The sequence below is a fragment of the Podospora pseudocomata genome (genome assembly GCF_035222375.1).
Source record: "Podospora pseudocomata strain CBS 415.72m chromosome 2 map unlocalized CBS415.72m_2.2, whole genome shotgun sequence".
Lineage (NCBI taxonomy): Eukaryota > Fungi > Ascomycota > Sordariomycetes > Sordariales > Podosporaceae > Podospora > Podospora pseudocomata.
Genome location: NW_026946366.1, coordinates 603,291 through 619,445, shown reverse-complemented (window position 1 = coordinate 619,445; position 16,155 = coordinate 603,291). Strand labels below are relative to the sequence as shown.

Genomic DNA, 16,155 nt, shown 5'->3' with positions numbered 1-16,155 from the left:
CTGTTCTCCTCGCCAAGCCCAAAACCGGCAGCAGGTCTGGCGGCTTGGCTTGGGATAACGTTTTCTTTTCTCCCTCACGGGTAAAATCGCCACAACTGCTGAGAGAAGCATAAAAGGGGAAAGGCGCCGGCCTGGTTCTTGGACGCGCCGACCAATTGCGCGACCTTCGTCCGATGGGGGGAGGGAGGAGGACCTGACCCACACGTGTGTTCTGTCGGGAACCCTGGCCAGAGATCCTTGGTCATCTTCAGGGGTAAAGTGGGGCGAACCACACCGTCTGACTTGAGAGAAAAGGAGTGTGACAGTGTGAGCACAGTGCACTACCGCAGCGTAGGGATCTGCTTTGCTGCTGTCTGTGTCGCTGTCCAGATCTCCAAAGTCTCGGATCCAACAGCTATTCCCCAAGGCCGAGAATTGACGGGTAGATGATGTATATGCGTATGTTGTTGTACGCATGCCCCTGACTATCTATGCTGGTTGGAGCAAGAGGCTTGAAATGGTGTGGTGGGCGAATGCCGGAGTCGACAGGAATGGGGTTCCCTCTTTTCTTTTCTATTTCTGGGTCACTTTCTTGATCCTCCACAGGCAGCCCTGCACAGCATGCATTCCGACAGCCAGCTGCTAACGCCGTTCCCCTCTTGAAAACCCCTCTTTGGGAGGGGAACTACTGTACCTACCTGTCATCTGTCGGATAAGACGCCAGACTGTCAGAATCTCAGACCTGGTACGCCGGTGGTTTGAGACGATTTGGTCATATGTCCGTATCTACAGGTCGGTCCATAACTCGTGAGGCAGGTCGAACGGGACCGTCAGTATGGCTTGAGGGTGTTCTGCTGTGCGTTGTTTCTCAATGGTCCACACAATCCGATGAATCGCGACCGAAGGGAGACGCAAACCACACTCCTGCCGAATCGAGCGTCTACCTACTCGTGGGATTCTCCGTCCTACTGCACACAAAAAGGAGTGCTGCTGCTGACGCCGGCGCCGCAGGAACAGCAACACTAACGCAGGAACACGGCAGGTTGGCACACAGTGTCGAGGGAAACACTGCGCTTCTGCAGGAACAGCAGATGCATCGTGCCACAGGCGGTGGCGATGCTCTGCAAACATCAGGAAAAAAGCACCACCGGCCGAACCAAGGTGGGGGGGCAGTCGAAGTATGAAGCACAGGAGACTCTTGTACACGGCTGTTGCCATGGACTATCCGTCGAGCTCCTCCATAGATATTCGTATCAGAACTGTACCTAGTGGAGGTTATCAGATCCTTGTTTCCGTGGTTCTGATATGATCACCACCGGGGACTTTGGCCGTCCTTTCCAGGGCCAGTGCCGGATGGCCGGTCAGGCCCCGAAAAGCTCCACGATGCGCTGCTGCTCGCTGCCCGACAGACGCACTGTGTACGGGATCGCGACTTGGCGTGGTGCTGGTCACTGCTGTTTCCCCTTTTCCTAACCCCCAACTGCAAGTGTGGAACAGAAAGGTTGTGATTGGTCCACCTGTTGCGCCGAACCTTTTGAAGTGAACACTGACAGATTTCCAGCAGGTTGTCTTGAAATGGGTCTCTCGGTCGAGGATGATGTTTCTGGGACCTCAAAGAAGATATCGGCAACCAACAATGGCCCTGAGCCCGGTATTCCAGCGAAAGTTGTGTTGTTCATTGAGTCGTGAACTCTTTGTCGGGTAGAGACCAAAGAGGACAAGCGTGGTGAGAGGTGGTCAGAGTGCGCCGTTGAGAAATGCTCTGGCCACGCACCAACACCCGCAGGACCCGCCAAACTGTGGGCAGCAGCAAGGGACTGGCGGGGTTGTGGTTCACGAGCTTCACATCGGGTTGCAGTGTTTGGTGACTCGAGTCGTGTCTGCGGATCGCTGTGTGACGAACGGCAGCAAGCACACACAGCTCTCGATGTGTCCCTTGCGTGGGAGGCAGAGGTAGCTCATCCTAAGTGTCCCGGCAGAGCGGTGATGTGGCCTGGAGTGGCCCAGAGTGTAGAATATCGGAATCGAGGCTCGGGTTGCTGGGCACCTGGGGGGCAGAACGACCCCTATTAAGACCAGGCCACCATGCTGGCCATGCCTACTTGGGCACGTTGGGGTGCCAGAACGCCCTTCGCAGAGCCCAGACCAGGAAACCAGTGAGAATTGAGTGTGGTGAAAGGGGCTGATAAACGGAATCCTAGACACTGAGGCAAACACTCGGAGCTGGTCAGCTGTCGAGGTATCCGTAGTGCCTGGTGGGTGCCGCTGGCTTCGCGTCAGGTACGGATGGGGGGACGCGGAGAAGCTGGTCCAAGTCGTGTCGCACTTGTTTCACTGCTCTGCATACATACAACAGTAAAAGCCCTGGCCCCGAGAAGCGAGCAGGCTTTTTCTTGCTGTGGACTGAACAGTTATCTTGGATTCAGAAAACGAAAATAACGAAACATACCGGACCTAAGAAAGTAATACACTAGAATGCCCTGGCACTTGGATGCGGCGTGGGTGGGTGTTGTTGGTGTGGTCACCCTCATCAGGTCCGATGATGGGTGTGAGTGAGCTCTTGGTTTGTGGTGCGGTGGGTGCACAGTTGGCGCGCGCACTGTACGGCTGCAGCTGGTGTCCCGCGATTGGCTGGACAGTCGCTCTGGGGAGCGCTTGACGGGCGAGGGGCCGCCAGACCCGCCCAGTGCGTGGGAGTGGGACGCTGGGCCTCTCTCTGTTCCCTCGCTTTTTTGCTTTTCCTTCTTGAAGCCCCATGTCCCCGTGCTGCTCTTTTTTTCCCCAGTCTCTCTTTTCGTCAACCTCAATCGTCCACATCACCACGTCGCTCGCTCGGCAGCCCATCCTTTCCTCCTTCCCTCCTTCTCCCCCACTTCTTGCTTTGCTTCTCACCACAGTCACTCTCTTTAGAATAAACTAATTCAATTGTATTGCGACCCGTTCACTCCTTCCGGGTCCCATTTTTGCCTTCGCAGCTCCAACACCATAGCCCTAGCCCTCGCCCTCGCCGACGACGATCTCGATCATCGCCGCCGACCGACTAGTACTACTACCTACGACCTAACGCGATCGCATATTATCATTACCACCTCCTGCTCCAGCTTCTTGGTTCAGGACCGACGCTCCTTTGCAACTGCTTTTTTCCCATCATAGTTTTCCAGCATTTATTTGTCGAGTTGCGACAACAATCTACACCTACCTCCCTACCAGACAACCGAGCTACGATTTGAAAAATATCACACCATCTCGACACATCCGCCTAGGCCGAGTGATATCTGCGCAACAATCTAGGTGGAATTGAATTTGGACGACATCACTGCGATCGTTGCCTAATCGCGACATTTATCTACCCTTATTAATTGGTGATACCCCTTGGACGATAAAACAACACAAAAAGAAGAACTCAGCAAGATCACCGGGCCCGAAATGGCTACCGACGTGGTCAAGCAAGAGGAGGGCCTGACCCTCCACACTCCTCAGCTCTCGACTTCGCCATGCTCCACCAAATCCTCATTGCCAGCATCTAATGCCACCACTCCCACCAAGGACATGAAGATGGAGACGAAGCCCGGGCAAAGCGCTTCGCGGCGCCCGCCCCGCAAGAGCACTCTCACCCAGCAGCAGAAGAACCAAAAACGACAGCGCGCCACTCAAGATCAATTGACCACGCTCGAGATTGAGTTCAACAAGAATCCCACACCCACAGCTACCGTTCGTGAGAGGATAGCGGAGGAAATCAACATGACCGAGAGGTCTGTTCAGATCTGGTTCCAGAACCGGTAAGTTTTGTGTGTGTTTTGTCGATAGTTCGAATCTTCGCTAACCACTCACAAAGACGTGCCAAAATCAAGATGCTCGCAAAGAAGAGCCTCGAAAGCGGCGAGGAGTTGGATACCATGATTCCTGAATCTATGCGCCAATATCTTGCCATGCAAGCCATGGAATCCGGAAAGAGCATCCCTGGCTTCTTCGGTCGCCCGGGCCCGTTCCCCTATGGACACCAGGGCATGATGGGCGCCGAGCAGGGTGGCCAGGGCAAAGTTTGTAAGTTGTTTTTCTAATTCGGCATAGCCAAGTACGTGAGCTGACTGATTGCTTTCAGTGATTCATCATCTCAACTGCCGCTCGCTCACCATCGGAAGATGGACCCGTGTTGGGCAGAATGCGATGGATCTCATCGTTTTCTACTCCCCTGACAAGTGCACCATGACCTACTACATCAACAACGAGCAGGCTGGCTACAAGATCGAGTACCCATTTTCCTACATCAAGAACATCTACCTCAACAACTCGGATGATCACCACGCTGGAATCACGATTGAGCTGCTCGAGGCTCCCTTCTTCTACATGGACTCGGCGACCACCTCGACTTTCATCCAGGTGAATGACTTCACTGAAGACCTGCAAGCTTCTCGCTGCATGACCCACCACCTCGGTGGTAACCCCAAGGCTTTGAGCGGTCAATTGGCTAAATTGGTCAGCCTGGAGTCGTTCATGCACCGTCATACCGCGCCGCCTCCTCCTCCTCCCCCGATGTTTGACCAGCTCCACACGCTCTCCATGTCTGCCCCCGTGTCGCCCCAGGCCAGACCCTCTTCTCAGCCAAACTTTGCTCAGCCGCATGTGGGCATGTTCCAGGAAACCCAGTGGGGAATTGCTGCTCAACATCACACCATGATGATGCGTGGGCCAGGCCACAAGAGACAGCGTAGTCGCAGTGTGCCAGGTCCCATCGACTTCCAGACCATGCAGCTTTTGCAAAACCCCCCGAGCTTCCACATCACTCAGCCAGAGGGCCAGCCACACACGCAGAATCCACACATCTTCAGCCCAATTCCCCAGCAGCCCAACATGCTTGGTCCCATCGGGCCAAATCTGCGGATCGACACCCGTGCTGGTTTCGGCAGTCTGGACATGCGCCAGTATCCTCTCTCCGCGACAACAGCCCCCTCGCCATCAGAGTTCTCGAGCCCCAACTACTTTGCCTCGCAAGCTCCAGAGCCCAACGGTCTTCCTGCTGGCAGCTTCACGCCATATAGCGGTACTTTCTCGCCCATGGTGAATCCTGCCAGCCTGGGTGTTCCTCCGCCTTCCATCTCGCCGCTCTCATTCAACCATCCCGACCCGGCCATTGTCGGCGAATCTCCTCCCATGTCGATGCCGCCAATGTGCGATGGTTCGGCCATTTCCGATGACGGCAGTATGAATGACATGTACCCAGGCAACAAGCACACCATGACGTTGCCGCTTCACCCACATTCGCCCTTCATGGAGCAGAGCCAGAGCGAGATAGAGCTGAACCAGTACATGGATCTCAAACATTACGACGTGGATCCGGCTTCTCTGTCGCCAGAAAGCGTCCAGGCCCAATAGGAAACGGTTTTCGGTTCGGCTTTTTCTGCGGCGTTTTGAGAGGATTTTCGTTGTACATACCAGGGAGCTTTCGTGGTTATCTTTCCTAGCTTCCAACACACCAAAAGTTCACGACATATTTCACTCATCCCCGATCTACACTGCCAAACTCTATCCCCCCCCACCATCGAAATCTATTTTGAATTTCATTCTTGTCCCATTTCATCATTTAGCCACGACTTTGCATGACGATACCCACTCTTCGTGCTCGTCTGGCACAGCGGTTCCGGACTTTTTCACATCTCGTTTGGCATCCCACTTCGTTGCGTTCTCGTCATGTTGATTTGCGGATTATTTTCTTCGTCCATCAAATTTCGATACTCCGAGGACTTTTGTGTCTTGCAGCGGTCCTGGGAAAGGCTTTAATAATTATTCCCTTTTTCGTTATTTATTCCGATATTTTTCTTGTTTTCTTTGAGCTCGTGGTCTGCCAGGAAAACAACCTGGTGGGCTCCGAGAAAAGCGATGAATGGCGAGGCCCAGGAGGCTGATTTATCTGGTACCGAGGTTCTAATACTGGGGCTTTTTCTTGCACTGCGTATAACTGGGAAGGCGGATTCGGGAACAGGGAGTTGATTTGGGAAGGCGCCGATAGCAAAATGGCGGGATCAGGAGAGGAAAAGAGACAGAGCAGGACCAGAGGCCGGGCCGGGGACTGAAGGGGAGAGGAGAGAAGGGGTGAAAGAAGTCTCAATAGATAGAGAGAGAGAGAGAGAGAGAGAGAGAGAGAGGGAGAGAGAGGATTCCCGGAGTGGTGTGCATACATATAGGAATGGACTCGCCACTTTGTTGCTATTCAGCTGCTATTTTGGTGCTGTGGGGTGTTAGGTTATGACTTCACGGCAGGATCCTAATTGAAAACACAATACCACTGACTTTGTGCCCTTTCCATGTGAATGGATCATAGGTCTAACAAGATCTCACGATTACAAGGTAGATAGATAAGAACGGCATTACGTGATGAAGGCTACGCTTTGACAGCAGTGGATAGGGCTGATAAGTGTGGGGTTAGGTTGGGGAGGAGGGTAAGCTTCGTGAAGGCCCTACCACGGAAGCTCCCATCCCTCGAGTCCAAGCAGTGCCCGGAGGAGACGGGATGAGATGCAGATGACCTGCAGCGAGCCGCCCGGATGAGTTGCGCATGCGCTGGCTCTGGAACAACGGGAGAGGATGGAGGGGCCAAGAAATAAAATCGCGCCGTTGCATTCGCGTGTCGCCAGTCAGCTGGTGATGTCTTTTTGCCTGGCGGAAAGGGAGATGGAAAGGGAAAAGATGGTGGTGATGATTAAGGCTGGACAAGCTTTCTCGGTTGCATAATTTGGGGCACAGCAGAGCTGTTGGAGGCCGGATGGAAAGGGGAAGGGAGACACTGTGCCCCCGTTTGCATGAAGTGTGAGATCTGATGTAAGGTCATTTTTTAGTTTTTTTTTGCCTGCCGCTGCTAAGTAGGTAAGGTACTATATAGGGTTGGGTTCTAGGCCGGTCTCTGACAGGTTTGATGGATGTCAGGTTGGATTTAGCAATGGGCGCTAGATTGGGAGTGAATGCACAGCCGGGAGGTTTAAACTTGTTACTGTCAAACCTGTCAAAACTGTCATCTTTAAGGTTCCAGAGCCATGGACACGATTGCATGTCGTTGATATGACAGGTGGTGTCTGTCACTCGCTGCAACTTCAGACTTGGGAGAAGAGGATAGGGGTCCACACTACACACACCACACACACCACACACACCACACACCGCAATCCAAGATGTGGTGTGGCGTTGTTGGGGTCAGGTGGTGGTTTTATACGGGAGCTCAAACAGGCAACTCGAATGCGGTGAATGGATACCGGGGCTGGGGGTGGCATGGGGGGTGCCACTTTGTGTTGTGTGTACGGATCAGCCAAGAGGTTTAACCGGAGGTGTATTCCCAGAATGAGCGGTGGGGTTGGAACCGTGTTGTAGACTTTCTTTGCATATGCTGGGTAGGAGAGACGGGGTTTTAGAAAAGGCCGGACGGGGTGGAACAGAGGAGAGCGATTGATAACAGAACGGGGCCGGACGATGATGGCGAGCTGGCCGGATGGTGGATATGAGTGTTGCGCGGACGATGATCTAGTGGGGTTTCTTGTTGCGGTGCGGACTTGGAAGAGGACCTCGGCGGTGTCTGGACTTGCCAACTTTTTTTCCCTTGATTTGATGAATGGTGTTGTGTCGAGGACTTGTTTCCGGCCGGTTGCATTCCTATCCAATCACTTGCACAGGCCACCTGTTCTTGTAGACAGTTTTTTGCAACACTTCCTCAACATTATCACTATGACAGACGGCGAGAACGTCAGGCTGTGGATTCTAGGATCGGGCTTTGTCTTGTTCTGGGTTGACTTCTGGACCCATCTGATTATCACAGCCACAACACAAAACTCGGCACGCGCAGCGCAGGGGGGGGAATTGCGACAAACGTGGGACCGACAGAAGCAGCCGGGATCCTTGCATATCGGACTTCAAGCATTTCAGCCGCCAAGCATACATCGAGGTGTTCCCAGCTTTCTACCGAGCGTCACACTTGCTCTCTTTTCTCTTTTTGGCCTCACTGCTTGCAACACGTTTTTCCTTGCCATACCACAGCATCCTCCCACCTCCCTTTGTCCTAGACAAGCAAGGACACCACCAATCGGGTCATGCCAGCCGCACCTTGACACGCCCCCATCCCACCCACCTCATCCTCCCCCAATCCCTTTGTTCCACCGAGCCCTTTGTCTTTTGCGCGCGCAGGTCGTTCGTCAGCTCTAGCACTATTTCGGTGGCATGGCGCCAGGGAGTCACCATGACGCCGCAGAGGCGCTCAGGACGAGGCTTGAGCAAATCGAGTTACAGACCTCGCAACCCGCGCCTACTTCACCCAGTGTCCCGCAAATCTCCCTGCCAGAGCCTCGCGAGCCGTCTTCTCTCAGCGGTACAAACACGCCCACGAGACCATCCCTAAGCTCGCCCCCAACTCTCGCCAGTGGTCTTCCTCGAGCTCGTCACTCCTTAGACAGCAGCAGTTCACGACGACCGCCACCAGCGCTTAGAGTCAGAACAGGACTGTACAAAATCGAATCATCGCAACAACTCGGCCCGTCACCAACACAGCTCGCGCAGGAAAACAGCACCCTCTCCCCTCCGCTACCACCAGGGCGAATCTCCACCAGCTCCCAAAGTGCCTACCGAGCCCCTACCGTCTCGCGCATAGAAGAGTCAAGGATCTCCCTCACCCGCCCCCGCCAAACATTTGACGAAAGGCGCAACACCGACGTCCAGCAGCTGGCCTTGGACAACAGCAACAACAACGACAATAACAACAACAACAACACCTCGAACAACATGGCTCCCGCAACCTCAGCCACACCCGACGACGACGACGACGACGACGGAGAACCCCGAACAAGCTACACTTCCGTCCCTTTAAACTGGCTCTCCCGCCAAAAAGCCCGCCACCGACAAACAACCCGTAAACAATGGCACTCGTTCAAAAAGTTCGCAGCCCCCTATTACAAGAAATACGTCCTCGAAACCCTCCTCCGCCAGAAACCTATCCCTCCGAGCAAAGACGGTCGCCACATTTTGCTGTCCCCGGGAAGAGCAAGGAGGAAACCGTTCAAGGATGAGAGAACGGGGAAGCCATATGTGTCCAACGCGATTAGATCGAGCAGGTACACCATCTGGAGCTTCTTGCCGAAGCAGTTGTTTTTCCAGTTTAAGAAGCTGGCGAACTTTTACTTTTTGGTGATTGGTATTCTGCAGATGGTGCCGGGTCTGTCGACGACGGGGACGTACACGACTATTGGGCCGTTGTTGGCTTTTGTGGCTTTGAGCATGGCGAAGGAAGGGTGGGACGATTATAGGAGGTACAAGCTTGACGTGAGGGAGAATAGGAGCGGAGCTTGGGTCTTGGATCCCGAGGCGGCGGCTGGGGGAGGGCAAGGGAGGAAGGGGAGATTACCGGGCGGTTTGGTTAGGCGGAGCAAGAAGACGGAGGGGAAGGAGGGGGAGATGACTGTGCTTGAGCTGAAGGGGACGGAGAGTGAAGGGGGGGTGGTGGAGGAGAAGCCGAGTCAGTGGGTGAGGACGGAGTGGCAGGATATTAGGGTGGGAGATGTGATTCGGTTGGAGAGGGATGATGCGGTGCCGGCGGATATTGTGCTTTTGCATGCGACGAACGAGAACGGGATTGCGTATATTGAGACCATGGCGTTGGATGGGGAGACGAACTTGAAGAGCAAGCAGGCGAGCCCGTTGCTGGCGAAGCATTGCGCTTCGGTGGCGGGGATGGGCGCGGTGGAGGCCGAGGTCGTGTCGGAGGATCCGAACATTGATCTTTATAATTATGAGGGGAGGGTGACGGTGGGTGGGGAGACGAGGCCGTTGACGTTGAATGAGGTTGTGTATAGGGGTTCGACGCTCAGGAATACCAAGGAGGCGACGGGGCTGGTGATTAATACCGGGGAGGAGTGCAAGATTAGGATGAACGCCAACAAGAATGTTAGGGCGAAGGCGCCAAAGATGCAGCGGTCGTTGAATCGGATTGTGCTGCTTTTGGTGGTCTTTGTTTTTGTTCTTGCGGGCGGTCTGACGGCTGGGTATACCATGTGGAGGAGGGACGAGGAGTGGAGGGCTTTCTATCTCTCCGGAGAGACAGTTCAGCTGAGCCACGTCTTCATCTCGATGCTGATTGCGCTCAACACGTTGATTCCGCTGTCGATGTACGTCTCGCTGGAGTTGGTGAAGCTGGGTCAGCTTCTGCTGCTTCATGATGTTGAGATGTACGACGAGGTCAACGACACACCCGCGAAATTCAACACCACGACCATTTTGGAAGATCTGGGGTGTGTGGGCTATGTCTTTTCCGACAAGACGGGCACTCTGACTGAGAATCTGATGCAGTTCCGCAAGATGAGCGTGGCGGGCACAGCATGGCTGCACGACATGGACGTGTCCTATGTTGCTCCTGAAGGCGGCCGCCCTTCCATATCTGGACGACCCTCCGTGTCCCAGCGGCCTTCCTTTTCTGGTTGGAAGTCGTCTGTTCGCCCGACAAATGCTCAGCCTGAGCTGAGGACGGACGAGATGATTGACTACATTCAGAAGAAGCCCAACACGCCCTTTTCCCGCCAGGCCCGGCAGTTCATCCTTTGTTTGGCTCTTTGCCACACTTGTCTTCCCGAGGAGGACGAGAACGGCAAGATTGATTATCAGGCTGCGTCTCCCGACGAGTTGGCTTTGGTGAGGGCTGCTGCACAGCTTGGATACATTGTCGTCAAAAGAACCACGGAATCTGTCACTGTTAGAATGGAGCACGGGACTGGCGCGGACACTGAAGAGACTTGCCAGATCCTGGACGTGATTGAGTTCAGCAGCAAGCGGAAGCGCATGTCGATTGTTCTTCGCATGCCGGATGGCAGGATTTGTGTCTTTACCAAGGGTGCCGACAGTGTGATCCTGCCTCGGCTGAAGCAGAGGACTCTTGCTATGCAGACTGCTACTGCTGTTGAGCGCAGGGCCAGCATGCGCAAGAGTGTCGAGCAAGAGAAGGCTTTTCAGCGACGTGCTAGTTTGCAGACCCCGGCGGCGGCACAGCGTCGCAGCATGGATCTCATGCGGAGATCGCTTGCCTTGGACAGGAAGAGCAGTTGGCGAAAGTCGATGGTTTCTGAAGGTCTTGACAACTGGCTTGCTCGGCGTGAAGCTGATGGCTTGGATGCGCCGGGTAATGAAGAGGCCTATCAAACTCCGCGCCAGTCCATGGCGCGAAACAGGTCTTTGGAGCTTGCTCGGTTAGCTGCGTTTGATCCTTTGGATGGGATGGTCGACGAGCAACTTGCTGTGAACGAGGGCGCCGTTTTTGAGCGGTGCTTTCAGCATGTTGATGATTTTGCTACCGAAGGCCTGCGGACCCTGATGTACTCTTACCGCTACTTGGAAGAGGATGAGTACAAGGCGTGGAAAGAGATCTATCTCGAGGCTACCACCAGTCTTGTCAATCGCCAGGAACAGATCGAGAATGCCGCCGAGATTATCGAGCAGGATTACGAGCTGGCCGGTGCAACCGCGATTGAAGACAAGCTCCAGCAGGGTGTCCCCGAGACTATCGACAAGCTCCGCCGCGCCAACATCAAAGTCTGGATGTTGACTGGTGACAAGCGCGAGACTGCCATCAACATTGCCCACTCGGCCAGAATTTGCAAGCCCTTCTCTGAGGTTTACATTCTCGACGTCAGCCATGGCGACCTGCAGGACCGTATTAATGCTACTTTGACTGATGTCAGTCGAGGCATGGCTCCTCATTCAGTGGTGGTCATTGATGGACAGACCTTGACCATAGTCGACGACGACCCCCAGCTTCGTCTACTCTTCTTCGACCTTGTTGCCCGCGTCGACTCGGTCATCTGCTGCCGCGCCTCACCCTCTCAGAAAGCTAACCTGGTCAAATGCATTCGCCGCCAAGTTCCCTCAGCAGTGACCCTCGCTATCGGAGACGGCGCCAATGACGTGGCCATGCTTCAATGCGCCCATCTCGGCATCGGCATCAACGGCCGCGAAGGCACCCAAGCCGCCCGCATCTCTGACTACTCGATTGGCCAATTCCGCTTCTTGTCACGCCTGCTGTTTGTCCACGGCCGCTGGTGCTACGCCCGCACGGGAAAGTACATTTTGGCCACCTTTTGGAAAGAAATCGTCTTTTACCTCATCCAGGCTCAATACCAGCACTACAACGGCTATACCGGCACCTCCATCTTCGAGTCCACCTCCCTCGCCGTCTTCAACACACTGTTCACCTCTCTCTGCGTCATCCTCCCCGGCATTCTCGAAACGGACCTCTCGGCTGAAACCCTGTTGGCCGTTCCAGAACTCTACTCCTTTGGTCAGAAATCTCAGAGTTTTAATTTCAAGCTCTGGCTGTACTGGATGGTGTTGGGAATAACGGAATCAGTCATCATCTTCAACTGCGTTTACTACCTTTATACTCTCGCGCCCTACCCAGTCGAGACAGACCTCTACTCGGTCGGCACGCTGGCTTTCTCCCTGGCGGTGGTGTTTATCAACCTCAAGCTCTTTTTGCGAGTGAGGAACAGGAACGTAATCATCTTTGTCGGGTTGTTTCTCTCCATCTTTGGGTGGTGGCTGTGGAATATCTTGTTGGCGGTCATCTTTAAGCCGTCGCTCGGTCCTTACATTGTCGGTGATAACTTCTTGACGGGGTACGGAAAGGAGGGGTACTGGTGGATTGTTCACTTTCTTGCTCTATCTGCGCTATGCGTTTTTGAGCTGGGGGTTGCGGCGGTGAAGAGGACATTTTGGCCGACGGATCAGGATCTGGCGCAGGAGATGGAGGCGATGGAGGGTGTGATGGAGGTGTTGGGGATGCACGCTAATCGGTTGGAGAAGGGGGAGAGTTGCACGGTTGTGGTTGGGGGGAACGCGGAGGAGGGGGATGATGAGAGGGGGGGGAGGAAGCCTGGGTTTGGGGATGTGGCGAGCTTGAAGACTGTGACGAGCGCGAGTTCGCCTGGGCCGGGGTTGGAGAGCGGCGGTGGTGGTGGTGGTGGGGGGTTGACGCCTGGTTGGAGGGGGGGTAATGGGCAGCAGAGGCCGCCGGGGGTGAGGAAGATGGCTTCGGCGGAGTTTGGGAGGGCGAGCATGAGCCGGTTGAGTAGGCAGTTTACGCCGCCGGTGGAGGAGAGGGAGAATCCGATTGATGAGTTTATGAGTAAGCAGGAGCGGCAACAGGGGGTGAAGAAGTGAAAAGGGGAAATGATGAGTGATGAGGGGTGAGGGTGTATATATGGGGTATGAAAAGTAATGTTTGGTTGAAGAGGGGGGTGGTTGGTTAGGAAAATTCCCAACTGGGGCGTTTCTTTTCTTTTTTTCTTTTTGTGGTGCTGCATTCTCAAGGGAAACATTTGGGTGTTTTTGGGCGTTCTATACCACCATTGTGATGCATGTTGGAAGTGCAAGCTTTTGTTCTTTTGGCAGAGATGTATAGAGAAGGAGGACATATTGCTGTATTTCAGGGGCCCCAGGGATGGGAGGGAAAAGACTGGTGTAGTGTCGCATGTACACACACACTTTGCAACCGAATAAGCATCATTGTTATTATCAGATGTCAAGGCCTCTCATGCAGTTCCCGCACCAGCCGCAGTCCTTGTCGCAAGCACCGTACTCCATGTCTGACTCTGGAAACTGGAATCTGTAGCTCGATGTCTGTGGTGCGGCCCAGACTCGATCGCCGCTTCTTCTCTTTCTTGGAGCTTTCTTTGGGCTTTCACCGTGATGGTTTGGCGAGTCTGCTTGGTGTTGGAGCACGTCTTTTTTGGTCTTGAATTTTTTACCGCAGCATTGGAAGTTGGGCTTTTCAGTCTTGGCTTCAGTCAGAGGTTTGGGCTCGGCAGGGACTGTGGTGGTTTCTGCTGGGATGTTTGGGGTACTCTGAACAGAGGTCTTGTTGTTGTTGTTGTTGTTGTTGTTGTTGTTGTTGTTGTTGTTGTTGTTGTTGTTGTTGTTGTTGTTGTTGTTGTTGTTGTGTGGGCTCTGAGTTGTGCTTTGAGGATGGTCTTTCTGTGTGTGTAGCGGGGAATCTCGGAGGTGTTGATCGCGGGCTTCGGCTGTGACGAAGCGAGCACCGCATTCGCACGAGGTTGTGTTGTGTCTTGGGGAGTCGAGTTTGTGTTGTTTGAGGGCTTGGGCGTTGGCTACGCGCTTGCCGCAGTCACACAGGATGGTGTTCATGATGCTGGGTGGTGTGTAGCTGAGGATAGTCTGTCTCAATACTTTATTCAAGAGGAGAGACGCGGTGAAGATGGAAGAATTCTGGAAAAAAGAAGCGTCGTGACATGAGAATAGAGGTTGTGTTGGAGAAAAGACATCCGGTACTGATGGCCTCGTTTGCAGCCTCGCAAAGGGTGGGGGGGCCAATCACGATGCCGGTATCTGTTAATTGGTACCTAGATAGCCAACAGGCCTCCCAGGATGGTAAGTAGGCTTCGAAAGATGGTCAACAGACCTTGTGATATATACAAGAGACCCCTTTCCCCTTTAAAGAGATATAGGTTTATGGCTGTGACAAGTTTTACTGATTTAAAGTAGGTATTATTTTGTCTACGACGTAGCCAGGTAGATACCTATCAGGGGCATATCTCAGCATGCGCTGAGGCCTACAGAACGGTTTGCAACTACATCCAAGGACCCAGAGTACTGCATCTATCACACCTGACATCAAGTTTTGCACAGTCAAAATGAAGGAAGGGTTTGTTCATCACCATTATCTAGGTATGTCCTCCAAGAGCAGGGTATTTCAAGTATTTCCACTACACAAACTCACACACATCTTACACCACCACCCAACTCACTCCCCCCCCTCTCCCACTCTAATGACCACCTTCCCAGCCGCATGCCCCCCCATCAGCACATCAAACCCCTCCTTCACCTCCCCCCACCCCCAAACACTATCCCTCACCACCCTCACCCTCCCATCCCCAAGCATCCCCGCCAATAACTCCATCATCTCCAACCCCGGATCACCCAAACTACAAATCTTGAACCTCCTCCCCGTCCCCCCCAACCACTGCGCCCTCGGCCAGAGTATATTCAACCCAATCGTCACCACCGACCCCAGCAAATCCCACAACCTATACGAAGCGTAATGTATACTAGCCGCATCATAAACCCCCCCCTCCTTCAAAAACCCAGCACAAGATTTATACAACTCCTGATTCCCATACCCATCAATAACATGATCAAACCGCCTCCCCTCCCCACCAAACCTCTCTGTTAAATACCCAGGCAGGTCCTTGTGAAGCGTATAATCCACCACCTCATCCGCCCCCAGCGACCTAACCAACCCCTCATTCCGACCAGAGCAAACACCAGCGATATACCCCCCCAGCCCAACAACATCACGAACAATCTGCACCGCCGCGCTCCCGACCCCACCGCTAGCCCCAACAACAAGGATTCTATCCCCCTTTTTTACCCCCGCCTGACGGACTTGAAGCAAGGCGGTGCAACCGGCAAGCATCAACCCCGCCCCGTCGATGAGTTTCTTTCCTTGGGGGAGTCTGACGCAGTATTTTGCCGGGATGGGGACAATCTTCTGGAGACCGCCGATTCCTGTCTTGAGCATGTGGGGGAGGGGTGGGAAGCAGATTACATTATCCCCCGGGGAGAATCTTGCCTGATTGTGGGACTGGAGGACGGTGCCGCAAAAGTCAAAGGCTGGGACGGCGGAGGGGGTGGAGTGCAGGAAGAAAGGCATGGCGGTTAGGCTGACTATGTCGCCGGGGTTGAGGGCTGCGTGGGAGACGGAGATGAGGAGGGTTTCTTCTGATGAGTTGGAGGGAGGGAAGGTGAGAGGGTGGGAGGTGGTGAGGGTGAGGGCTGTGCGGGGGGTTGAGGGGGAGGTGTAGGTCCAGGCTTCGGTTGTTTTTGGGGGTGATGTTGACATTGTGATAGCTGAGCTTTGGGATTTGAAGGGTGTTTGTTTGATTAGCGTATCCGGCCGCTGTGGCTTTCAAGCGTCGGCTGGTGGTCGAAGAATGTACGTAAATCGATGAGAGGCTGGTGTTGGCCATTGAGGGTAAGCTGATGAACGACCACCGAGACGGGCTACACTGCCGATATATAGGTGAATGAAGTGTCGTCTTTGGTCTTATCTTTTCGAAAGTACTGACCAGATGGAAACCATGCAGACCAATTGTGCTGTCGTATGTCTCCGAAGCCATGCGCTGCCAGCCGCGTAATCCTCCC

General features: G+C 54.0%; 3 protein-coding genes across 3 annotated transcripts; 2 read left to right on the top strand and 1 right to left on the bottom strand.

Moving 5' to 3' along the window:
• Window positions 1-2,722: 2,722 nt before the first annotated feature.
• On the top strand, window positions 2,723-5,352 carry TRF2 (Transcription elongation factor SPT4; the record flags this gene model as incomplete). Its single annotated transcript, XM_062887547.1, has 3 exons — window positions 2,723-3,758; window positions 3,815-4,023; window positions 4,082-5,352. The coding sequence occupies exons 1-3, from the start codon at window positions 3,406-3,408 to the stop codon at window positions 5,350-5,352; spliced, it is 1,833 nt and encodes a 610-aa protein (XP_062745662.1). The 5' UTR covers window positions 2,723-3,405.
• A 2,826-nt stretch (window positions 5,353-8,178) lies between these two features.
• DNF3 (drs2 neo1 protein) lies at window positions 8,179-13,155 on the top strand (the record flags this gene model as incomplete). The annotated part of the gene is made up of 1 exon (XM_062887546.1): window positions 8,179-13,155. One exon carries the CDS (start codon window positions 8,179-8,181, stop codon window positions 13,153-13,155), a length of 4,977 nt encoding a protein of 1,658 aa, XP_062745661.1.
• Window positions 13,156-14,755: 1,600 nt separating this feature from the next.
• QC762_206440 (uncharacterized protein) lies at window positions 14,756-15,853 on the bottom strand (the record flags this gene model as incomplete). Its single annotated transcript, XM_062887545.1, has 1 exon — window positions 14,756-15,853. The coding sequence occupies one exon, from the start codon at window positions 15,851-15,853 to the stop codon at window positions 14,756-14,758; it is 1,098 nt and encodes a 365-aa protein (XP_062745660.1).
• Between the last annotated feature and the right edge of the window lie 302 nt (window positions 15,854-16,155).